At 36.6% G+C, this 26,858-nt stretch overlaps 1 protein-coding gene across 2 annotated transcripts; it reads right to left on the reverse strand.

The window, feature by feature from the left end:
* Window positions 1-990: 990 nt before the first annotated feature.
* On the reverse strand, window positions 991-26,390 carry LOC108389119 (guanylate-binding protein 3-like). Of its 2 annotated transcripts, XM_017647687.3 has the most exons (11): window positions 26,230-26,390; window positions 24,487-24,682; window positions 14,651-14,778; window positions 12,668-12,777; window positions 12,283-12,479; window positions 8,292-8,537; window positions 7,163-7,443; window positions 5,587-5,799; window positions 4,472-4,574; window positions 3,941-4,134; window positions 991-3,056 (listed from the first exon to the last, which is right to left on the reverse strand). In XM_017647687.3, exons 2-11 carry the CDS (start codon window positions 24,674-24,676, stop codon window positions 2,850-2,852), a joined length of 1,869 nt encoding a protein of 622 aa, XP_017503176.2. In that variant the 5' UTR covers window positions 24,677-24,682; window positions 26,230-26,390; the 3' UTR covers window positions 991-2,849. The 2 variants fall into 2 exon arrangements, with proteins under 2 accessions (XP_017503176.2, XP_017503177.2); XM_017647688.3 differs by lacking the exon at window positions 24,487-24,682.
* Window positions 26,391-26,858: the final 468 nt, after the last annotated feature.

Genomic DNA, 26,858 nt, shown 5'->3' on the forward strand with positions numbered 1-26,858 from the left:
TTATTTTTATAACAGCCACACACACATAATAAAATACTTTCCATTTTTAAAAGAAAATAATTTTTTTCAGTAAACATTTTCTGAGTAGCTTCTATGTATTTGATTAATGATTTTCAATTAGTTCATTTTTTAAACTTATTGAAGAAGCAATGACCATATATATAAAACTCATACATTTGACTATATAGAAAACAATGACTATGTAAAAAACTCATACATTAGGGTTTAACTGGACACATTTGAGTTATTTCTAGTAAGGTATAAGTCCTAGTAAGTAAAGTTCAGATAAAAAGGCTGCTTAGAATGAAGGATTGTACCAGTCCTCTGGTTTGGACAGACACCAGGAGCTTTTAATATAGTTACTTGGCGAAAAAGGTATTTTATCCTGGTGAACAAATAAAGGAGACAAAACTGTATGAGAGTTGCCATTTGGAACTGGGGTAAGTTATTATTTTATTAATGTGGAAATTTACATTAAAATATTTCAGAATAAGCAATGTGCTGTATGTGGTTAGATGCCAATGCCAATTTACAGCGTTGGTGTGATTGATGAGCATGTGAAGTGCCCTAATCTATAATGATCACATTAAGAGCTGGTGATTTAGCACAGGAAGCATGTTTTTCTGAGCTAACACTTTGTTTAGCATTTGTTAATTGCCACAAAGGTTGGCATAAGTAATTAAGTCAGTGGGGGTTAAAGTATGGAAAAGATTAAGAGAAGTGAACAAGATCTGATACCTTTGCATGAACAAGACATGAGGTATACCAGGTCCAGTAGCTCAGGCCAGCTGTGCCTTGCTCCAGGCATTGAGGCTATTGCACTTTTATATTTAGACCCCAGAGATCAGATAATACAGTGAAAACATGACAAATGGGGGCCCTGTTGGATGGTAGTGGCCAACATTTTTTGAACACTGTGTGATTATATGGTGGGCTCTGTAAGAGCTGAAGAAGAAGACCAAGTACCTGAAATCAAGAGACAGCAGGGGAGACAGCTGGAAATAGGTCATTTTAATTTCACATAAAAATTGCTATGGGAGGAATGACAAGTTGCAATGGCAGTACAGAGAAGGGTCACCTTATCCAGTCCCAGGAAGTCAGGAGATAGGAGACCTAAAGGAAGAACAGACTAGCATATAAACAGTATCAAGTGAGGAAGCAGGTCTGTTTTAACAAGTCTCTATATTGTGTGCAAAGGCCCACAGTCAAGATAAAATGTGAAGTTTCCAGAACAAGGAACTCATTCTAGTTAAAGCAGACTCTAAAGCACTGTACAGCTGGAAAGGAATTCCACAGAAGTTGAGTTAAATTAAAAGGAAAAATTTTTTTCTCTTTTATCCATGTTATCAATTTGAATGGAATTCAGAGGTTATTCCAGAAGACTTCCCAAATGACTTTATATCTGTAAAGAAATTAGGGACTAGAATTTTCAGGCTTTATTGAAAAGTCATGATGAAAAAGGATTTGGGTGCATGCCTTGTATATTTCTAGTTTCCCATTCTACTGAGCAGACTCTTTCTGTTTCCCCATATTCTTACTAACCTAGTCTTCTGTCAAATATTTTTCTCTTTGCAAATCATAATGGTGAAACTGGTATCTCAGTTTTACTTTACACAGCTCTTATTATCAGCAAAATCAACTGTGTTTTCTACTTAGAGTATTGTGCATTTTTAATGGGGATGTTTTCTTTTCTCATTGATTTGTAAGTGCTCTTATAGCTAAATACAATATTTTCATTGTGATATAAATTGTAAATGTTTTCTTCATATTGCCATTTGTCTTTTTGCTTTTCTTGTATCTTTTCTATGAATAATTTCATTATTTTTATGTAGTTTGAATGTATTAATCTTCTCTTTTATATCATCCTCTTATTCATACTGGAAGAGTACACCTCTATTTCAAAACTGTTCTAAAAATTTTCAACATATTACCTAATTTTACAATTTCATTTTCATTTTTAAACCTTTGATACATTTGAAGTTTGTTTTGGTATGAAGTATAAGGAAGACTCCAATTTTATTTTTTCTGGATGCCTACATGTAGTGCAAATTCTATTTACTGAATGAATATTCCCTATCCCTTCACTAATGGGAAGTGTCAAATTTATCATATACTAAATGTCTGTAGGAACTTTTTTTAATGTCCAAACTTTGAATTCACTTTTACTGATTTTTGAATATTCAAATGTCAGTACCACTAATTATTGGCATGTTTTAATGTACAGTTAGAGATAGCTGCCCATCACTATTCTTCCCTTTAAAGAATTGTATTGGATATTTTTGCATGTAGTTTTTCAATATAAGGATATATCGAAAATAAAATAAATTTATTTACTTCCAAAAAAATGTTTGACATATTTACTGAAATCACATTAAATGTGTATACATATATATATACACACACACACACACACACATATATATATATGCACATATACACATACCATATATGACTTACAGGGATTGATATATTTTCTTAGGTCCATTGTTATATATTTCCGAGTTTTTCAGTAATATTTAAAACATATCTTTATGTGAATTTTACAAATTTATTTATGATTTTATTCAGAAGTATTTTATTTGTTGTGACAGTATACCAAACTTAGTTTTATCTTCCACTGTATTTCCATTCAATTTGTTTCCCATTTCTCTAAATTAATTTATTCAATCAAAATTAAGTTTGTTTTTTTGTATACCAAACACTGACATATTTTGAATCACTTTTTATTTTTTAACTTCTGTTGTATGAAAGTAGCATGACATGTATTTCAAAAATGAAAACAGTATTACACTATTAAAAGAAGCCTCGTTTTAAAATATCCTTAAGAAACCTAAGCCTATTTAATTTCTTTAGTCAAGAATTTTCTGCTCTCCATACCATAGTTTAAAAATTTCAGGTAGTGCAATAATTAGCACATTCCCAGCCATTTCAATAGCCTTCAACATACATGAGTCATTGTTTTTAGTTTCTTCAATCTCTTTTCTTAATCGATTTATCTCCATAGCCAACTCATGGGATTTCTTCTTAAATTTTTCATTAAGCAATTCTTCTTGGATCTATAAAAAAGAATTCACTTTTGAAAAATTTCCAATTACCATGACTTAGGGTTTTGTATTTAATAAACAGCAAAAAGCATATTCTATTTTTCTGCCACTTCAGATTGCTCTTTAGGGGATGTCTAATGTATCCACACCTTTCGACCAGCATAATGAAGGGATCAATGATTTACAACTTTCTAAAACTTCCTTAGCACCATCTCTCTGGTGGTGGGGAGCTGTCAAGGTAGGTCAAACTTGAGAATTTGCCCCATTATGGGTTCCAGTCCAAATTATGCCCTTTGGGTGGAATAGAGTTTTGATTCTAATTAGTTCTCAGTTCCACTCGAGGCAGCATGGTCATAACTAACAATATGTGGTAACTCCTGATACTATGTAGAACACTGGTTATCAAGCTCCACGTTGGACCAATGGAGGATTTTCCTCCCTTTATAGTAACCCCAGTATATTCAAACAGATCTGGAAATAAACACAGCAAGATTTAGAGCATTCAGTATCCTGCATTTCACATCATACCTAACCTGATACTTTCAAGACCAAACCGATATACTTCAGATCTCTTCAGTGGTTTTATCAAGAATCCTAAGGATCATAAGACTAACAGATAAGAACCCTGTTCAATTGAGGTTCACGAGACCATCCTATAATCACCACAAACAGCAGCACAGTTCCCTGAGAGGTATTATTTGTATACTCCAGAAGGTGCTGGAATATTGTGGATTTAAGAGCTACAACAGAATCCAGGTCGATTTGAGACAGTTAGTAAATCATTTACTATTTTTGTTTCCCTCTTGAACCTTGATTTTGCTCAAATTTTGTCCTTCCTTTCCCAAGGAAACAGGGAATTGTCTGTCAGGTACTGCCCTGATTCGGGCCATACTTACCCTTAGATAATGAGCCAATATCTTTTCCAGCATCTCCTGAAGTCTTTCTTGTTCCTTCTTTATCTTTTCTTCCAGCTGGGCTAGGTTTTCGTTGAAGCTTCTTTCTTGAGCCTCCAATTTTTGCTGTTGCTCATTCTCTTTCTGCTTTAGCCGCTCCTGTTCTTTCTCAGCTGCTTCCTTTTTGGTCCGTTCCACTGTCCCATGACAGTTTTTAAAGGGAAGAAAATAACAGGTCAGGCCTGACCCTCCTGAGCTCAGAGACTAAATTGACTTTGAAAAGGTGACTGGGAAATCTCTAAATTCATGTGATGGCCACACCATCGGCAAGTTTCTAAATGTGCAGAAACAGGCTCTGCCTGTCTGGTTGATGTACAACTATAGTTTGCCTTGTTAGTTTCAGGTTTGACTTAACACAGTGTGTGTTCTGCAGGAGAGGAAGCTCCTTGTTTCAGGAAAGTCTTCTGGTTGCATTTGTCAGAGGGCACTGCAGGAACCTACCCACCCCTCTGTGAGCTGAGCCCTCTCCTGTACCTGCAACGGCCTTCTCCTGAGCAGTGAGGGCATTGTCTGAATGCAGGATGCATTCCTCTACTGTTGCCTGTGACTGTAGAAAGCCCTGGAGGACCTCACTTGCCTGAGGAACCAATAAGGAGCAAAAACATGTTAGGGAACAAAGATCTAGTCTAATGCTAGGGAAATTATTGTTCAACAAAATCCAACGTTTGACCCTGTAAATTGTGTATCTCTGAATGATTTACTTCCTTCTGTGTCCACAATATAAATTCCAAAGCTATTGATGGTACATGGAACTCCATCACCACCTTTCTAGCTTTTCAGACCCCTTTCTCACTGATGCCCCCCAAAAACCACTATGGGTTACACTGAACCATATTCTATTCTTGTGCTAGCTCCTCTAGCCTTTCTCAACAGAGCTATATATGGATACTTCATCTAATATCTCCTGGAACTACCTTCTAGAACATTTTATAAGCTGCTATCTGGGCTTTGAATGGTCACCAAGTTTATTGAGCTGCCTACCAGCTCCATCACTTAGTCTTAGGCAAGTAATCACCTTCTTTGTACATCACATTTCTCAACTGTATAATGCAGATAGCAGTAGTTCCTATTCATAATATTACTCTGAGGATTAAACTGTTAATCCAACAAAAGCACCTAAAACCATGAGCGATATAGTGAGTATTCAATATATATTAACCATTATCATCATCATCATCACCATTGGTATCTTTGCATACCAGTATGATAACCCTTATCACAACACATCCAGTTCACTATTTGCATCTTTGGTAAGATCATCAGTATCTTAAGAGCAAAGTTGTGTTTCTAATATTTGCATTCTGTGGACTTAGCACAGATATTGTTACATGTCCCATAAATGAAAATGAAATTAATATTTTATTTCAACTGGATTCATGATTCCAAATCATTTCTTTGTAAATGTCTTTACATTTACAATACCTTTAAAAATACCTAATTAATTGTGGATATGAAAACTAAAAATGTGGAAATATTGCCTTACTCTGATTTCTCCCCATAATCAGTGCTGAGGTCTTAGATTTTCAGAGGGAGTAATAAAGACCATCTGTCTCCACTCTGTTGTCCATCATCTCTCCCCTTATTCTCACCTTAACTCCTTTTCTGGGCACTAGCTTGTAGCCATGCTCAACCTTCTTCTTTGCTTCTAAGTAGAGCTTGTGTCCTCCAGAAACAAAGAAAGTTTTCTCTTTAATGTTTTCCATCAGGGGCTTTGAAAGCTGCTTCAGCATAGCCTGACAGTATTTGACAGATGCCTCTTCATTCTGCTGCAAGAAATATTCCTTCTTTTCCTCTATGGCTTCCTGCCGGGGAAACATAGAGAAATCCAACAGAAAGAGGCTGTTAGAGGGGAAAGTCCAGCAGTGATCCTCTTGGAAGAAGCAGTCTGATCACCTAGTGGACTGGAACATGGAAGGGACCAAAAGTCAAGACACTTTTAGTCTTAGTTCTAACCAATCCTCTGTGTGATCTCTGAAAAGTCCCTTTACTTCCTTGGGGCCAGGCTCATCAACTGCAAAATAATGGGATTGGAAGACATGAACTCTATGGTTCCTTAAGCTGTAGTATGATTAACAGTGACCCAATCACCAGCAATGAACAAGAGAATGTTGAATTGTGGCTAGAAATAGACTTTCCTCAGAGAGCTTGGGTTGCTATGGATGGAAAAATATACAAAGAAAACCAACCATCCAGTAATGACTTGAAGTGTACTCTGAACAGTTTAGAACTCTTCATGAATTCTTTTAATAAGGATTTGAGTGTGTGAAGATAAAGAAATGGAAATTTCCCTTGCTCTTGAAAGTTACAATATAGTTGACTTTCTGGCACTTCCTCAATATAAACTGCGAGATTTTTTTCACTTGCAGGCTGGTCACAGATTGAAAGAAAAACTTCCAATGAAGGTGCCTGTGGAAAGCAGAATTAAGGCGTCTCCCAAGATTTCCTTCCTGTGATGAATACTCCTTGCATAGTCCTGGAGCCTGTGAACTTGATAAATTTTATTTCACTGGTTAGGCTATATTATATAGCATAATTTGAGTTTAGGGGGTAGGGATAGGGAACCTTAAATAAGAATTTGAGGTATTTAAAAGCAGAGAGTTTTCCCCAGCTCCAAGCAGAAGAGGAAGTCAAAGAGACTAAAACATGCAAAAATATTTGATGTGTTGTTGGCTTTGATGATTTGATGATTATTGGCTTAAAGATGGAAGGGAGAACATGGAGATACATGAAAACTGCTCCTAGGAACTGAAATGCCCCCTGTCTAACAGTCAGCAAGAAAGGGAGCATGAATCATACAACCAAAAGGAAGTGGATCCAGTCAACAACTGGAATGAATTCGGAGCCACCTCAGAGCCTGAAGCTGAGAATTCATTTTGGCCAACATCTTGTTTTCAGCCTTGTGATACTCTGAGCAGAGCACCCAGTCATCCTGTGCCTGCCTTCTGACCTACAGAATGGATGGTGAGGCTTCTAGATTAATGGCATTTTTTAAAATGCAGCAACAGAAAATCAATAAAAGGTAAACAGTAGCCTTGTAGAGCCCTGTCACTTAGAAATCCAGGCTCCTTCTACCATGAGTAGATGAACCACAGAGTAAAAAATACACAGTCTAAGCATTAGTTCAGAAAGGAGGAATCAAGAGGGATAAATGCTAAGACAAGTTACCACAAGCTTTTTTTGGAATTTCCGTTCATCATCCCTGAAGGAGTTCTCTATGAAGACTGCAATGGCTTCCTTCTCACAGTCTCCATGCTTCTTTAGCAACTCCTGGAGCGAATCTGTGGGAAGGCTTACTACTTGGGTCATCTCCTTGCTGTAGTGGTTGACTGCCTTCTGCACAGCCACTGAGTTCTCATGCTCAGCCAGAGTTGTCACAGCATTCTCCAAACAAGGAACTACACCACTCTTGATGGCATTCACATAGGCTTCCACCAGAGCCCCCAGCCCTGAATAAGTCAGGAAATTTGGGGATAAATATCGATGTCTCACTCACAGGATTCCAGATTTTATGGAACATTATTCTAAAATTACAAAAACTTATCTACAATGAAATTTTATTTTCTTCTGTCAGGAATCTTCTAATAACATTTTTGTTTTTCCTGCTCCCTCTCTTACTGTTCTTCACTTTCTTATATTACAATTTTAATTACTGATTACAACCAATATGCCCGTGGGTCACTGGTTTCCCATTCAAAGTGTCTATTCACATAAAATAAAGAGGAATCGATTACATAGGCACAGTGGCCTTCACAAACAAGATCAGCTACACAGTTTATATGGGACAGTACAAAATGAAAATGTGGGCTCCTAGTTAAAAATGATCAAGAATTCAAAACAGTGATAGAGAGTATTAAATCAAGCATGGACTCCTCTTTGCACAGGATACCATGGGACTTTATAAGTCTCATGCCCTGGGTATAAGATTATAGGCAGTTTTGTTTTTCAGTGGGTTTGCAGGAACTCATAGCTTCCTATTTATTATCTGACTCATGTAAATTTATAAAATATCTACTATATCCTTATGGATAAGAAGTTACCCCATGGGATTCTTCAGTGTACAGATAATATGTCTTTAACTTCATTGGTTTTTTTGTAATTAGTGGATTAGGTTCTTGAGATAATAATTAAGTTTCAGCAAACCCTCATTTAGGAAGACTTTAATAAAGTCTATTTGCAGTGTGAATATCTGCTACTCTGTAGCCATATGCAGATGTAAACAAAACTACTGACAAAACCTATAATCAAAGCTCCAAGACACACACTGACACAGAGACATGCTTTGGGGCAAACTTACGATTTCCAGTGACAATGATTCCCTCTCTCAGGGTCTTGGTCCTTGAATTGTCTAAGATATAGGAACGAAATTTTTTTGATTGCACCTGGAAACTACTATCCAGATGGTCTTCTTGCACATTCTCAATATGGAATAAGAGATTTTTGTCACTTGTAGGCCGGTCAAAGATGAAGCACTTTCGGTTCGGAAAGAACTCCCTAATACATTCTCTGGGCATGTTGGAATTTTGGACTCTGGGATTTTTGCCTGCAGAAGTGGAAAAAAATAGATTATTGGAGGGCAGCTTGCAGTGAAGAGGTCTGAGGGCTTTTGATTTCCAAAAATCTTTGCATCATTACATCTCCTATGTATGTAAATCTCCTTTAATCCAATCACTTCAAATCAACCTATGCCAATCACCAAAGGTAAGAAAAATCCATTTCTGCATAGAGCAGAGTCAAGAAAGTATTTCAGGAGGAGGAGAGGCATCCAGCCAAGTGAAGAAACTTACGGTTGATTTCCTTAGCACTGTACGCAGTTGGGTGAATTAAGTATTAAATGTTTATTGAATGACTGACAAATGAAAAAAAATGGTCAGAATTTCTTTTTGTGATCCTACTGTCCCCATATTAGAAATAAAATCTGGACCTTAAAATAAAGTAGTGACAGAAAGAAGGATAAGATGTTGATTGTGAAAATATCAGGAGGACAAATGATACCAAGGTAAGAAAAAAAAATCACATACTCAATAAATATGTTTAGAATTATTTTAACAGAAAGGTCCACAGGATAAAGTTAACCCAAAGTAATTTGGAGATGTTATCACTTATGTATAGCAGACTATATTTGACTTGACAAGTACTTCACAGAATGATTCTAGGGATATGTCAGATGCCCAATAAATACTTTTTGAAAGAATGAGTGAATAAATGAATGATTAAATAAAATGTGTATGACTTCTTCTTAGCTACAGCAATCAATAAAAAGAATTAAAGGCATCCAAATTGGTGAGGAAGAAGTAAAATTGTCCCTATTTGCAGGTGACATGATACTTTATATTGAAAGCCTTAAGGCTCTACCTTAAAACTTTAGTTTAAAAAAATAAAATTGCAGAACATAAAATTAATCTAAGATCTGTTGTGTTTCTTTACAAATTATGAACTTAGCAGAAAGGCAAATCAAGAAAAAAATCTTATTTAAACTTGCATCAGAAAGAATAAAAATACCCGGGAATAGATCTAACCAAAGAGGTGAAAGACCTGTATCTGAAAACTGTAAGACATTGATGAAAGAAATTGAAGATGGCATAAATAAATGGAAAGATATTCCATGCTCATGGATTAGAAGAATTAATATTGTTAAAATGGCCATCCTGCCCAAAGCAATTTCAGAGTCAATGCAATCCCTATCAAAATACCAAGGACATTTTTCACGGAACTAGAACAAATACCCTAAAATTTGTGTGGAATCAAAAAGACCCAAACAGTCACAGCAATCTTGAGAAAGAAGAACAAAGGTGGCGATATTACTCCCTGATTTTAAACCATACCACAAAGTTACAGTAATCAAAACAGTATGGTATACTGGCATAAGAACAGATACATAGAACAGTAGAATAGAATAGAGGGTCCAGAAATAAACCCATGCTTACAGGGTCAAGTAATATATGACAAAGGGGGCAAAAATAAACAATGGGGAAAAGATAGTCTCTTCAATGAATGGTGCTGGGAAAACTGGACAGCAACATGCAAAAGAATGACATGGTATTTGTTTCTTACATCATGTACAAAAATAAATTCAAAGTTGATTAAAGACTCAAATATAAGATATGAAACCATAAAATTCCTAGAAGAAAACAGACAATAAATTCTTCAGCATCAGCATTAGTAATTTTTGCCTGGAGTCTCCCTGGGCAAGAAGAACAAAAACAAAATAAACAAGTGGGACAACATCAAACTAAAAAGCTTCTGCACAGCAAAAGAGACCAACATAAGTGAAAAGACAAGCTACTGAATGGGAGAATATATTTGCAGATGACATATCTGATAAGGAGCTAATATCCAAAATATAAAAAGAACTCATAAAACTCAACACCAAATAATAGGAATAATCATAATCTGATTTAAAAATAGGTAGAGGACCTAAATAGACATTTTTCCAAAGAATACAGATGGCCAACAGGCACATAAGAAGATACTCAACATCACTAGTCATCAGGGAAATGCAAATCAAAACAACAATGAGATATCAGCTCACATCAATCACAATGGCTAATACCAACAAGACAAGAAACAACAAGTGTTGGTGAGAATATGAAGAAAAAGGAATCCTCTTACACTACCAGTGGGAATGTAAATTGGTGCAGCCACTATGGAAAGCAGTATAGAGGTTTCTCAAAAAATTAAAAAGAGAAATGATCCAGCAATTCCATCTCTGGGAATCATCCAAAGAAAACAAAATCACTAATCTGTAAAGATATATGCACTCCTGTGTTTATTACAGCATTATTTACAGTGGCCAAAGTAGGTAACAACCCAAATGCACATCCCAAGATGAACCGATAAAGATGAGGTGGTATATATACACAAAGGAAATATACACTAGGTGAAATAAATCAGAGAAAGACAAATACCATATGATTTTATTTATATGTGAAATAAAAAAAAAAGAACAAAACAGAGAGCAGATTGGTAGAACTATGGGTGAAATAAGTGAAAGGGATAAAGAGGTACAAATGTCCAATTAGAAAATAAATTAGTCATGGGGATGAAAATACAGTATAGGGAACATAGCCAATAACATTGTAGTACCTTTGTATGGTGACAGATGGTAACTATACTTACGGTGAGCATTTAGTAATGTATGTAATAGCTGAGTCGCTATGTTGTACAACCAAAACAATATAATATTCAATATCAACTATATTTTAATGTGGAAAAAGTTTATGCTTTCCAGGTGCTGTCAGTTATCCATCTTGCTAAAATAAAACTAAAAAAAGTAAAAAAAAATGAATGTAAAATGTATATGTAGTTAATATTAAGTTAATAAATTGCAATATAATGTGGAAGCATGTAAGAATGAAGAAAGTGAAATCATGAGAAAGGTAAATGTGGATTTGAAAGCCTTCCTAGGAGGGCATGTCATTTTTTTTCCAGACACTTATTGTATAAGTATCCTTTCTCTGAAATATGTGTTATTCCAGCACTAGTAAAATATTCTACATGAAATATACTTTATAATTAGGTCATTTAAATATGGTATGTACATACAATAGAATAATATTTCAGTCTCAAAAAGGAAAGAAATTCTAACATCCTACAGCATGGACTAATCTTGATGACATTATAGTTAATGAAATAAGCTTGTCACAAAAAGACATGTAGTGTATGATATCACTTATATGAGGTTACCAATATTGAGGCAGAGAGTGGAATGGTGGCTGCCAAGGGATGTGGGTTGCAGGTAGTAGGGAGTTAGTGTTTAATGGGTACAGAGTTTCTGATGAGGAAGGAGTTGGCAGGTGGTGATGGCTGCACAACAATGTGAATGTACTTATCGCCACAGAGCTGTGCACTTAAAAAGGGTTAAAATGGTAAATTTTAAGTTTTGCATTTTTTCTGTAACAAAATGTTTGGGTGATTTTATTTCTTATGAATCCATGTTTACTGGCTTTTCATATGATGAGTTATTTTTGTCAGCATGGAACAGGAGTGGCACATAATAAGGAACACAAGAAATTACAGCACAGTTTATAACCTGGAAAAGGTCTACAAGTCCCCTTTGGTCTAAAAGCATTTGGTTCAACACTGGTCCTTAAGTTTTCTTAGTGAGCTTACTCTAGTAGCTGGATTTTGAAAGGAATAACCCATGACAGACAAACACTGATCACCATTCAACCACCACCACTCACTGTTAGGATGCATCTTAATCCAACATCAAATAAAAATTGAATTCAAGTACTGAATGAGAAGGCACAGGTGACCTTCTGCCACCCAGGCCATGGCTCCGATACCTGGAATTAGCTTCAAGGCATCCTCCAGGTACTCATCTTCAGTGATGGGCAAGTCATCTATCTTCATCTCCAGGGTGAAATCACGAACAGTCCAAACAAAGTCTGGAAAGAAACTCACAAACTCGATGGAGTCCTTTACCTTATCAGGTGCTGAGGAGGACTTTGCTTTGATTAGCTCTGTGAGTTCAGTCACATAGCTGAGAATGAAGCTAAGGAAGGAGAAACGCTTTACAATTTCTGGACCTGATACACACACAAAGTTTATAAATACCATTTCCTGTGCCCCCTCCTCAATCATGACAATTAAGTCACAGGGAAGTCGACAGTCTCACTTGCCATTCCTATAAACTCACAAAACTTGGTGGTTTGGTTCCTGGAAGGATATTGCAGCTGCTCCAGGGCCTGGTGGTTGATGGTGTTCATGCTGTTGTAGATCAGGGTGCTGCTCAGAAGCACCGTCAGGGCAAAGATCCATGAGTCATTTTTAGGGTCACCCTAGAAAGCATATTAGAGCAAAAGACCAAGGAGTCTATCGATCTTCCCATTCATTAATATATTGACTAGAACATAGTACATATGTACTAATAAGCAGTAAATGATTTCTATTACAAATTGCATGTGTCACAGTCAACATTAAAAACACAATGTATTCACGGGGCATCTTCTAAATGCTAGGCAGTATATTTGGTTGTACGGGTGCATGGTTCCATGTGACAGTCCCTGCCCTCAAATGACTTTCTGGATGAGCAGACCAATAAGTTAATTTGCAACCAAGTAAATAATCTCTGCCAGGACTTCAACCAAAGGTGATAATGTAAAAAAAAATAAAGGGGTAAATCTAATAAATGAAAAAAAGGGCCCTGTGAATGTTGAGCAAGAAGAGACTACATTTCACTGTGAAGTGACAGCAAGCAGGAAAAATAGTGGGTTTTAAAGAAATGACAGAATGTGGACTTGTAGAAATAAAGAGATCATGCAGGTGAAACTACCCACACAAGCTGAGTCAGAATTGTTAAAAGCAGAAAAGGTGTTATGGAGTCATTCCATTTGACTGAAGCCATGTGTAAAAAATGCGTGGGTGTAGACGACAGGCTGGAAAGGAGACTCAGGACAAGATGTGAAGGACACTGAAGTTCAGCCAAACAGAATTAGATACAACCCAAATTATATCACATGTTATAAATTCAGCAAGTGGTTCTGCTGTCATCAGTCATTAGTAATTTGGTATGTTTTGATCCCTGGAACAAATGTAATTAGATTAAAAAAAATTTTTAGGCCAAAGCACAATATAATTCAGCATCAAGAGTTCATCTTCACATTTTTTGCAGGGTTGATCAATAATTAGACTACACTTAATTCATGGGGAATTAGGTTGAGGGGCCCTGGAATAATAAGTAACAAGTTGTTAGTTTTGTTTTAGTTTGAAAAATTGCTGGTACATTCAAAGAAGGGACAAACTTGTGAAAATTCAAGCATATGATAACATGATTCATGAGGTCTAATAGATATTGTTATAGTTCCTCTTCCACCTTAGTTTTATACTTTTTTTATATTGAGAACTTTTGAACTTTTGAAGTTTTAAAACATTAAAAATTTTAACTCAGAATTTCCAAATCTTTCCTCCATCTTATTTTGCACTAATACAATGAGTCTACTGCTGCAATGTAGACACAGACTTATATAAAATGAGAAATGACTGCATTTAACACTGTAAAGACAACATACCTAAAATTATCCTTTTACAGTGTTTATTTGCCAAGATTGTGCATTTTACAAGTCAGTGAAGAATTAATCTTCAAAGTCCAGAAACTTAGACTAAAACCATAAGGAATGTTCCTAGAATAACCAAAGCTTTTCTGTAGTTTATTTAAATAGACTACTTCACTCACATCCTATTTTCTATGCTGCTATAGCCAAACTTATCAATCCACACACTTTGGTTGGTAGACCCACTGACCTGATGGGTTACAAGTTAGATAATTTGCGTGTTATTTCACCAGCAAACTTTCTCTAACCCTGCAACTAGATTGCATCCATAGCAACCAGTACTGATTATAGTCTGTATTCGCCTCTAGGTCTTTACTGTTTTCACTGCTGTGTCTGTGGTACTTAGCACAGAGTCCTAGATTCAGCTGCTCAGTAAGTATTTCTTAAATTGTGTCAGTAACCCTGGTGTTAAAAATAAGATGAAAATCTTGCCCTAAAATACCAAAATATTTATGCTCTCAGAGTGTAAGTTCAAAATAAGAGAATTTAACCTCATTATCCATAATTTGCATTTGTTATTTGCAGGAATATGTCACAGAAGTTGAACTAAGATGAAGTTAAAAGGCAAGGGCAGAGCTGACTTCTCAACCTTCTGTCTTACCTTTTTCACATCACCCAGGCCCTCAGTGTCCAGAAGGACCAAGGTGTGGTTCAGCTTGGTGGGGTGGGGTATACACCACATCCAGATGCCCTTAGTTTCAGATCTGACTGTGGAGCCCAGACTAAAGCCTGCAAGGAAGGAGTAAACAACATACAGTGACATACAGTGACAAAGGATATTCCAGGAGTGACAATGGTTAAACTGGTACAATAGTAAGGGCCTAGCAGGGAGAGTAGTTGCTTTCATTTCAGGAAAGACAGTCAACACAACTGTTATACATATAAGGACTTTTTAAAGAAACACTTTGGGTCCCCTAACCCTCATACCTTTATGGGCTCAAGAGATCACATTATAGATTAATGTAAAACTCTATTAGCCTGTGTATTTTTAGCTGACCCTTCAAAGGAAGGAAAAGCATGCATTCATAAGTAGAATTAGAAAGAGGGCAGAGATGAGAACTCTGGGTTTCTATTCACCTTATGTAGTTCACCCTTTTTTTACATGGGTCGTTGTTAAGAGAAGAAGATGCTAATATGGAAAGGACAGTATTGAGGTGCCACTCTAGGCTTGTTCTCTGCAACAGTCTTCTAGTTTGGGTGTAGTGAGGACTGATTTTTGAAATGTAACCATGTAATCAGTAATGTGAGGATCTTAACACCTACATAAGTAGACAAGGTTTGTTAGATAAGAAATCATCTAAGTTTTTGAGATGGACAGTAACAAAATCAAAAATATATTTAGAAAAGTTAGTATGGTATTGGAATAGGGGAGAAACTAGGAATTGAGATCCTGGAGTAGTTAGAAGGCTTCTGGAATTTTAGAGCTGTTATGGACTCAAGTGACCATTTAGTCCACTGGGAGATTACCTGGTTATTACCTGATGCCATCTTGAGTAGAAAATATAAGGGACATTGTTGAAACTCCCTAAATAATATTGATCTATCATTTAAAAAACTTGTTTAGTCCCTCAAATAAAACCTATGAATTTACTTGGGTCAGACAAGGAAAATTGTTCTCTGATGGTGGACAAGAATTCTCGTGAAAGAAAGATAAAGACAAAATATTTTGCTTAGAAGCTAATGGGAGATTGGAAAGTAAGAGGGGAGAGAGAGGGAAGGAGGAAATAAAGGTTGAGAGAGGAGGGAAGAGAGAAGGAGGGGGGAAAAGAGAGAGATTGAGAGAGATAGCGGGTTGGATGTATGGGATCCAGAGTTTAGTGGACTGCAGTTCAACCCTAGTAGTGCTGAGTCAGCGAGGAATTAATAGATTCGAAAATAATGTCTGCATGTTCTAAACAGAAAATCCTACACGACCATGGGGAGATTCTCCTAAAAAATCAATAAGAACCATAAGAAACAACCTAACCAAGTTAAAAACAAACACAAAAAACAAACTCCACACCAGTGAGTAATAAGAACATTCACATTGTGCTGAACTACAGAGTACATTGACCCTGAACTATTCTTTTTGTTTTCATAGAGACCATAACATTGAAGGGAAAGCTCAATGCTTTTTAGTAATTAACACAATCTTTGAAAGTGTTCAAGACCTAGAAGTCACTTAGAGACTTCTTGTGGCTCTTGGGATACTTACCAGTGATGACTCAACACTATACAATTGAACAAGACTTCAGACATTTATTCTCAAATAAAAAGGCATGCCTTACTATCAGAATCAGCTAAAGTAAGTGAATACTGTAGATTTATCCTAAATTTGCTGTTACTATGGGGAAGGGAGTTGAAATTTTAAGTTGATTTAGTGTTTTTTTTTCCCTCACATTTTACATAACTAATTACAGATGATAAAAAAAAGAATGCTGTGCATCAAGTAAAATTTCAGATCTAAAGTTGGGGGGAGGGGAAACAAAGGAGAAATATAATATTTGCACTGAAAAAAATAGGAAATACAAACGTCAAATAAATAAAGGTTCTCCATTATTTATAATCAATTAATTATTTATAGTGAAGCATATGACTATGCAGTTACCAGATTAGTAAAAGCTAAAATGTGTGACAGGAAGCAGGTCCAAGGTGGTGGCATAAAGGAGCCTGAACACACCTCGTCCCACAAACACACTGAATCTTCATTTACACACAAAGCAATTTATTTTTATGAAGAACTGAGGCCTGAGTAACACCTTCTGAACAACAAGGAATAAAAAGACAACATTAAAAAATGGCAGGAGATACAGAGACAAGAAATGGAGGGAGCCCTACCCACAGAGTGGCCCTGCAGTAGAGAGGGATATTGCTGAGTTACAGGAGCACACACTTGCCTGCCTTTGGGCAAGGAAGAAAAGCTGTGAGTTGGAGGGTTTAAAGCCAACCATGATTATACCAGAAGGAAAGTGACTTTCAGAACTTAAGTGCCTACCAAATGGCAGGGGAACTGATGGAAACTCTGGGACTAGATATGCTAGTGAGCACCATTGTTTGCATTCCCCACAGACACTGCTAGTGTGGAAAGGAGCAAGGTGAGCACCATTGTTCATGTTTCCCATGCACATTGATTGCATGGACAAGAGCAGGGTCAGGTAATAACACCTGCTCCAGATGTGATGGAGGTGTGATGGCCCTAAACATGCTTCTCAGAGATCTAGCAGTCCTACTAAGGTGGTACCAGTGTGATGCTCACACAGATTCACCCTACTAATGCTGCTTCTGTCTCTGGTCACCCTGTTTTCACATTACCAGCCCAGTGCCAACTGGGGAGAACCCTGGACTGCACTCTCCATTAGCAGCCACACCATTAGCCCATTAGCATGGTCCTGGCTGGCACCCACTTAGGAGACCACTGGCCAAGCCCTCTACCTATAGTTCCCCACCAGCGAATCCTCAGAATGTTGCCTACCTGGGAGTTCTCTGGACTGTGCCCCTTGAACACTGGCTGCCAACTTGTCAGCATGGCAGCATGGCCCCAACTGGCAACCACACAATAAAGTCCCAGCCCATACCCTGGGATCTCTGGCTCTGGGACACCATGGACTATGCCCACCAATCCTCCATCCATCCAGCTAGTTTTCCAGCTAGCCAACACTGCAAGGCACATGCAATCTACCAAGGCGATGTCCTCACACAAGTTCACACCTTCAAGACTGGGAGAAGTAGCCCTCTTGCCTAATCTATAGAAACAAACACAGAAAGTCAAACATAATGAGGGACACAGAGGAATATGCTTGAAACAAAAGAATAAGACAAAGCTTCAGAAAAAGAATTAAATGAAACTGTTAATCATTCTACCCAATAGAAAGTTTAATGTAATGGTTATAAAGATACTCACTAGACTTGAGAAGAGAGTGGATGAACTAATGAAAATCTTAACAGAGAGATAAAAAATATTTAAAAAAGGAACAATAAATGAAGAATACAATAAATGAAATGTGAAGTACACTAGAGGGAATTGACAGTAGACTAGAGGATGCAGAATGGATCAGTGACTTGGGAAACAGAATAATGAAGTGCAGTCAAGCTGAATAGCAGAAAGAAAAAAGAATAGAAAGAAGTGAGGATAGGTTAAGGGATCTCTGGAACAATATCAAGAATCCTAAAATTTGCATTATAGGAGTACTAAAAGAAGGAGAGAAAGCAAGGGGTGGAAAACTTATTTAAAGAAATAATAGCTGAAAACTTCCCTAGTCCAGGGAAGGAAACACATTCAAGTCCAAGAATCACAGAGTCTCCAACAAGAAGAATCCAAGGAGGCCTATACCAAGACACATAATAAAGTATCAAAGATCGAGAGAAAGAGAGAATCTTAAAAGCAGCAAGAGGAAAGCAATGAGTTACCTACAAGGGAAACCCCATAAGGCTTTCAGGTGATTTTTTTTTCATCAGAAACATGACAAGCCAGAAAAGAATGGCATGATATATTCAAAGTGCTGAAACAAACAGACCTACAACCAAGAATACTCTACCAAGCAATGTTATCATTTAGAATTGAAGGAGAGATAAAGTTTCTCAGATAAATACAGGTCAAAGGAGCTTGCCACTACTAAACTAGCCTTACAAGAAATATTAAAGGGACTTTTTTAAAAGGAAAAGAAAAGGCCATAACTAGAAGCAAGAAAAATATGACAAGAAAAATTTCACTAGTAAACAGATAGCAAAGATAGTAGATCAATCACTTAAAGCTAGTATGAAAGTTAATACAAAATAGTAAAATCAATTATTTCTAAAATTAGTTCAGGGAATTACTAAATAAAAGATTAAAGAAGATATCATATACATAAAATGGGGATGAGGGGAAGTTAAAAACATACTGCTGTTAGAATACATTTGAACTTAAGTGAACAACTTAACATGTATTGCTATATATGTAAGACATCATATATAAACCCCATGGTAACCACAAACCAAAAATCTATAATAGATATACAAAAAATAAAGAGAAAGGAATCTAACCATAACACTAAAGAAAGTAATCACTTTCTTTAAAGGGAGGAGAGCAAGAAGAAGAGATCAGAGATGAATGACAGAAACAACCAGAAAACATGTAACAAATTACAATAAGTACATGTTTATAAATAATTACTTTGAATGTAAATGGACTAAATCCTCCATTAAAATGTCAGGGTGACTGAATAGATTAAAAAAAAGAAAGACCCATCTATATGCTGCTTGCAGGAGACGCACTTCAGATCTAAAGACACATACAGACTGAAATGGAAGGGATGGAAAAAGATATTCTGTGAGAATAGAAATGAAAAAAGACAGCTGGTGCAGTAGTACTTACATCAGAGGAAATAGACCTAAAACCAAAACTATGAAGAGACAAAAAAGGATATTATAAAATGATTAAGGGCTCAATCCAGCAAGAAGATATAACAATTAAAAATATCTACACACCCAACAGAGGAGTACCTAGATACATAGAGCAAATATTGTAGACATGAAGTGAGAAACAGACAACAATATACTAATAGTAGAGAACTTTAACACCACACTTACATCAATGGATAGATTATCCAGAGAGAAAATCAATAAAGAAACAGTGGCACATTAGAATGTCCCACTTTGAATGATGCATTAGATCAAATTGACCTAATAGATAAATACAGAATATTCCATATAAAAACAGCAGAATAATCATTCTTTGAAAGTGTACATTCTCCAGGATAGATGAAATGTTAGGCCACAGAACAACTCTTAATAAATTTAGTAAGACTGAATTCATAACAAGCATTTTTTTTGACCATGCAATATGAAATTGGAAATCAGTTATTGGAAAAAACAAAACACATGGAGGCTAAGCAGCATCCTACCAAACAATCAATGAATCAACAAAGAAATTAAAGAGAAAATTAAAAATACTTGGAGAATAATGAAAATACAAACACAACAATGCAAAATCTTTGGGATGCAGCAAAAGCAGTTTGAAGAGAGAAATTTATAATTTTGCATGTCTATCTCAAGGAACAAAAATCTCAAATAAATCTAACCAACTCTTAAAGGAACTAGAAAAAGAACAAAACCCAAAGTTAGTAGAATAAGGAAATTATAAAGTAGAAGAAGGAAATTAAAGGGAATTTATAATTATATTTGTATTTATATTTATATTACATTTATATAATTAATTTATATAAATATAAATATAATACAGACTAAAACATTTAGAAAAGATCAGTGAACTCAGATATGATTCTTTGAAAAGATAAATCAATAAACATTTAGACAGACTCACAATAAAAAAAGAGCAGACTCAAATAAATAAAATCAGAAACAAAAAGGGAGAAGTTACAACTGACACCACAGAGATAAAAACAATTATAAGAGATTACCATGAAAAATTATATGCCAAAACAGTGGACAACCTAGAAGTAGATAAATTCCTAGAAAAATACAACCTCCCAAGGTTGGCCCAGGAAAAAACAGAAAATATGAACAAACCAATTACTAGTAACAAAATCTAAGTGGAAATCAAGAACTCCCAACAAACGAAAGTTTTGGACCAGATGGCTTCACAGGAGACTCAACCAAACATTTAAACAAAAGTTAATACCTACCCTTCTCAAGCTATTCCAAAAGTTTGAGAGGTAGGAAAGCTTCCAAACTCATTCTATGAGGCCAAAACCGCCTTGATAGCAAACCCAGACAAAGACACTACAAAAAGAAGAAAATTATAGGCCAATATCCCTGATGAACATAGATATAACAAAATATTACAGGACTGAATTCAAAAATACATTAAAAGGTCACTCACATGATCAAGTGGAATTTATTCCAGGGATGCAAGGATAGATAGTTCAATATCCACAAACCAATCAATGTGATACAGCATATTAACAAAAGGAAGGATAAAAACCATACGGTTATCTCAATTGATGCTGAGAACATTTGACAAAATCCAAGATCCATTCATGATAAAAACTCTCAACTAGTGAGTATAGAGGCAACACATCTAAACATAATAAAAGCCATACATGACAAACCCACACCTAACAACATGCTCAAAGGTGAAAAGTTGAAAGTTTTTACTCTAAGATCAGGAAAAAGACAAAGATGCTTACTCTCACCATTTTTATTCATCACAGTACTGGAAGTCCTACCCATAGCAATCAGGCAAGAAAAAGAAATGAGAGGTGTCCAAATTGATGGGGTAGAAGTAAAATTGTCACTACTTGCAGATGACTTGATACTATATAAAGAAAATGCTAAAAACTCCACCAAAAAGCTACTAGAACTAGTAAATAAATTCAGTAAAATTTCAGGATACAAAATCAATGTATAGAAACGTATTGTGTTTCTTATATACAAATAATGAACTAAAAGAGAAATAAATTAACAAATCAACCCCATTTACAATTACATCAAACAGAATAAAATACCTATGAACAAATTTAACCAAGTTGGTGAAAGACCTGTATTCTGAAATCTCTGACATTGATGAAAGAAATTGAAGATAGGACAAATAAATGGAAAGATATTCCATGCTCATGGATTAGAAGAATTAATATTGTTGAAATGGCCATCCTGCCCAAAGCAATTTACAGAGTCAATGCAATCCCTATCAAAATACCAAGGACATTTTTCATGGAAATAGAAAAAATCCTAAAATTTGTATGGAATCAAAAAGACCCAAACAGTCACAGCAATCTTGAGAAAGTAGAACAAAGCTGGTGGTATCACTCCCTGATTTTAAACCATACCACAAAGTTACAGTAATCAAAACAGTATGGTATACTGGCATAAGAACAGATACATAGAACAGTGGAATAGAATAGAGGGTCCAGAAATAAACCCATGCTTACAGGGTCAAGTAATATATGACAAAGGGGGCAAAAATAAACAATGGGGAAAAGATAGTCTCTTCAATGAATGGTGCTGGGAAAACTGGACAGCAACATGCAAAAGAATGACATGGTATTTGTTTCTTACATCATGTACAAAAATAAATTCAAAGTTGATTAAAGACTCAAATATAAGATATGAAACCATAAAATTCCTAGAAGAAAACAGACAATAAATTCTTGAGCATCAGCATTAGTAATTTTTGTCTGGAGTCTCCCTGGGAAAGAAGAACAAAAGCAAAATAAACAAGTGGGACAACATCAAATTAAAAAGCCTCTGCACAGCAAAGGAGACCAACCAAAGTGAAAAGACAAGCTACTGAATGGGAGAAGATATTTGCAGATGACATATCTGATAAGGAGCTAATATCCAAAATATAAAAAGAACTCATGCAACTCACACCAAAATAATAATAACAATAACAATAACAACAACAACAATAATAATAATTTGATTTAAAAATGGGCACAGGACCTAGATAGACATTTTTCCACAGAACTACCGTACAGATGGCCAACAGGTACATGAAAAGATACTCAACATCATTAGTCATCAAGGAAATGCAAATCAAAACGGCAATGAGATACCAGCTCACACCAATCAGAATGGCTTATATTAACAAGACAAGAAATAACAAGTGTGGTTAGAATATGAAGAAAAGGGAATCATCTTACACTATCAGTGGGAATGTAAATTAGTGAAGCCACTATGGAAAGCAGTATGGAGGTTTCTCAAAAAATCAAAAATAGAAATACCATATGATCTAGCAATTCCATCTCTGGGAATCATCCAAAGAAAACAAAATCACTAATCTGTAAAGATATATGCACCCCTGTGTTTATTACAGCATTATTTACAGTGGCCAAAGTAGGAAACAACCTAAATGCACATCCATAGATAAACAGATAAAGATGAGGTGGTGTATATATACATTTACAAAGGAATATTACTCAGCTATAAAAAGAATGAAATTTGCCATTTGCAACACCATAGATGTACCTAGAGGTATTAGGCCAAGTGAAATAAATCAGGCAAAGACAAATAGCATATGATTTCACTTATATGTGGAATCTAAAAAACAAAACAAGCAAACAATACTGAAACAGACTTATAAACACAGAGAACAGACTGTAGACTGCCACAGGGGAGTGTGGGAGAGTGGGTGAAATAGACAAAGGGGAAAAAACTAGTGAGAATGTCGATATCTTGATCTGGGTGATGGTTATATACATACATACACATGTCAAAATTCATCAAGCTGTCCACTAAAATTTGTACAGTTTGTTGTATGTACCTCAATATAAAAAATTTTTTTAAAAGGCTTATATTACCAAATGGTGGTAAGAATGTGGAAAAATCTTAGTTACTGCTAATAATCACACAAATTGTATATCAAGTTTGAAAACTGTTTCATATTATCTCGAAAGGCTGGAGACACACATACCCTGTGATCTTGCAATTCCATTACTGGGTATAACAAATAGGTGAGGTTTGGGTCATGTATGCTAGGATATAAATAAGAAAACACTTCATAAAAAATAAAACCTGGGAATAATATCAACATCCATCAATAATAAATGAGAAACAAATTGTGATATTTTCATACAATTGCACACTATAACCTAGTTAAAACAAATAAATTACAATACAAATAAGAATGTGGATGATTCTTACAAACTTCTTGGTGAGAAAAACCAACAACACAAAAGAATACATACAATATAATTCCATTTTATATAGACTTTAAATGCAGGATAAATTAAACTGTGTTTTAGAAATACAGAGACTACAAAGCTATTTTAAAAAGAAAGAGGAAGAAGTGCCATGAAAATAAGAAATATTGGTAAGCACCAGTGAGACGTGAAAGGGTATATTTGGACTTGTGGGTGTTTGCACTGTTTTACTTCCTGGCCTGAGCAGTGGTTATGTGGGTGATCACTTTACATTTATTACCTTTATTGTACATGTATGTTTCACACACTCTTCTGTGTGTATTTTCACATATCAGAAAATACTAACTACAAAAAGAGAAGGTAGTATAACTTATCAAACTTTTGTTAAGAAATAGATCGAGCAAAAAAAACAGCTCTTGGCTCCCTTGAGATACAGGAATCACAGCTTCCTCCCTCTTTCCCTTTCCCCCTCCCCCTACTTTTTAAAAAGCAAAGAGGCTATTGTGTCTACAATAAACTAAATTTTTATGCTGCTGGGAATGACCCTGTAATTCGGGTAAATGGGATGCAGGAGAAAGGGAGTAATGGCAGAAGCTGAGCTCTTGAGCAGGTGAGAGTGGATGGGATCCAGAGGACTAGTGTAGGGCTCTTTCAGTAGGGTTGGGAGGCTCTTCTTTTGCATAAGATAAAAGAATAAGATTTTGTGGACAAGCAGGGTTGAGGTTGTACATTTGGTGGTGAGAATTGGAGGTTTTCAGTAGCCGGGGTCAGGCTCTTCCTTAAGATGACACTAGAGAAGGTGTGATCAGCTCTGCAGGTGAGATCTACCTTCTCACTGTTTCCCAGCAAACAGCCCCTGTACCAGGACAACACTCACCATGGTTCTGCCCTGCCAGGAGGTTCATCAAGTAGGACTTTCCTGTCCGATACAGCCCTGCAATGGCCACCACCACCACAGGTTGAGATACCTCATAGAGAATCTGTAATGCTTCTGGATTTACCATCAGCTGCTCTTCCTGGTTTTCCACTAGACAAATGGGTGCTGTCTTGGTGGGTCCAGATGCCATAGTGACCTGTAACCCAGAAGAGCTCTTCAATAGAATAAAGATCCCAAAGTCATCTCTAATAGTTAGGTGAAGTACACATATATAGTGAATATAGTGAATAGCTTTCTGCTTATGCTATATATATATATATATATATATATATATATATGTACCTCTATGTATCTCTCAATTTCCTTCATTTGTAGACTTCTAAGAGAATGTATGTAGCCTAGTGTGTCAAGGCCTGGTATAGATGCCATATGTCTATTGTCTATTGATCTTTAAGTGAACTCTAAAATAGCTTTGTCCTGGAAATGCACAAAGTGAATAGAATGAGTAAAGCAAAGGACTGATGATGGAGTCCTGAGAAAACTAGCATTTCAGGGGTACAGAGCCAGAATGGGACATGAAGGAGATGAATAGTCAGAAGAATTTTTTTTTAGAGTTCCAGGACAATATGGTGTCTCATTCACTCTATAAATATTTGTTGAATATCTACCGTGTGCTGCACTATTCTAGGTGCTCGGTGTCCACAAGTGAACAAAATGGATAAAATCCTGCCTCATGGAGCTCTAGTCTAGTAGGGCCAGACAGGTATTTAGCAAAACAAACAAAGATCTATATGTGTTAGATGACGGTAAGTGTGCTGGAGAAAAATTAGTAAGTAATGAAACATGCGGCAAAAGGGCAGTGTGATTATATATATGATGTTCTGAGAAAGAGACCAAAGGAAGGTGATCAGTGACCTTCAAGAAGGCAGATTCAGTGAAAGGGTGCGAGGAGGCAGATGGATGGAGGGGTGGCCGTGAAAGCAGGCAGAAGAGACCGTGTAGCTTGCCTCAGCATGTAAAGGGAAGATGTGTACGGTGCCGGAAAGCACATTTCTTGTTTATAAGCTTACAACAGAAAATTACACCTCACCATTCTTCCTAAGATCCCCTCTGGAAAATATCTTAAAAAGTGTCAGCCTAAACGGTCCTCCCTGCGGTCCATGCATTTGCTGCGGGATGGTGAAGCCATGTGGAAGTGCAGTTTTGAGGCCATACCTCAAAAAGTACCATCCTCACACATTTTGAATGGTTAATAAAAATAATCAGTAATCCAAATTTTAGATTTAAATTGTCTCTAAGACAACGATCATCTTTTCTTTCTGTTTTCCCAATGCACAGCAGGGCAGGGTGCAGTTAGGACATTTCAGGAGGGGTGGGAGAGATGAAGGAAGTGACCCCACCCAGTGCCTCGGAAAGGCCTCCACTTTGGTTCCTCAATCAGAGAAAAGATTTACGCTCCCATGACTAAATTAGAGCAGGACGCACTCCTTCTCCCAAGCATTGCTAGGTAGATGTGCTCCAGGAAGGGCAGCGCGTCCCGGGGACTCACTCCGAGCACCGTCGCCTCGCAGCCGCCTCGGGTTCAAACCGAGACGCGGAGCCGCCGGGAACAGAGCGCCCGCGTCGGGCTCCGCGCTGTCCTCCTGCTCCCTCCCCACCCGCCGGGGTGAGTGTGCCCGGGACTTTGCTGTTAATTAGTTAACAGAAATGTGCACGCAAGACCAAGTTTAGGAGCGAACTTACCTGATGCTGACGCTGCGGCCAGGGGCCGAGTTTTTAGCTGCCCTCGATCACCTCTTGCGCGCTGCTCTGCGTCTGCTCCTAGAGAAACCCACAGTTCTCTTTAGAAGTTAAGAGTAAACCGGATATTACAACCATTCTTTTAAGGTTGAGGATGAGGAAGAACTGAAATCGAAAGGACATGCTTTATTCGTGTTTCAGTTGTCACCCTTTTTAACCCAGTCAGCAAAGTTGGAACATCCTTGGTTCCTCCCGTCGCGCTTCAGTTCGGAAACCCAGGCCCGTAGATCTTCCACATTTCGAATTGGTTTCCTTGGCCTCCATAAATACAGAGCAGCAGACGTTCATGTGAGCAAAGTAACAGTAGGTTGGGAATACTTCAATAGCTTGTCTCTCAGGGGTACTTTGTGAGGGAAAATTTTTCTACTTGCTCATTTCTTATCTCAACTGTTAAAAAAAAAGTATTCCTGTTATTAACGCAGCCAGCATTTTTTCATAACAATAAAAATACATGTGTGTGTATCCCCCAATTTTAGAGTTTGGAAAAAAATCACTGTTATTTGAAGTTATATTTTTCCAACTTTTTTTTTAGTAGGGTGGATGCAGGGCAGATTCTGGGGGACAGGAGCTTA

The sequence above is a fragment of the Manis javanica genome, chromosome 4 (genome assembly GCF_040802235.1).
Source record: "Manis javanica isolate MJ-LG chromosome 4, MJ_LKY, whole genome shotgun sequence".
In the NCBI taxonomy this organism is placed as follows: domain Eukaryota; kingdom Metazoa; phylum Chordata; class Mammalia; order Pholidota; family Manidae; genus Manis; species Manis javanica.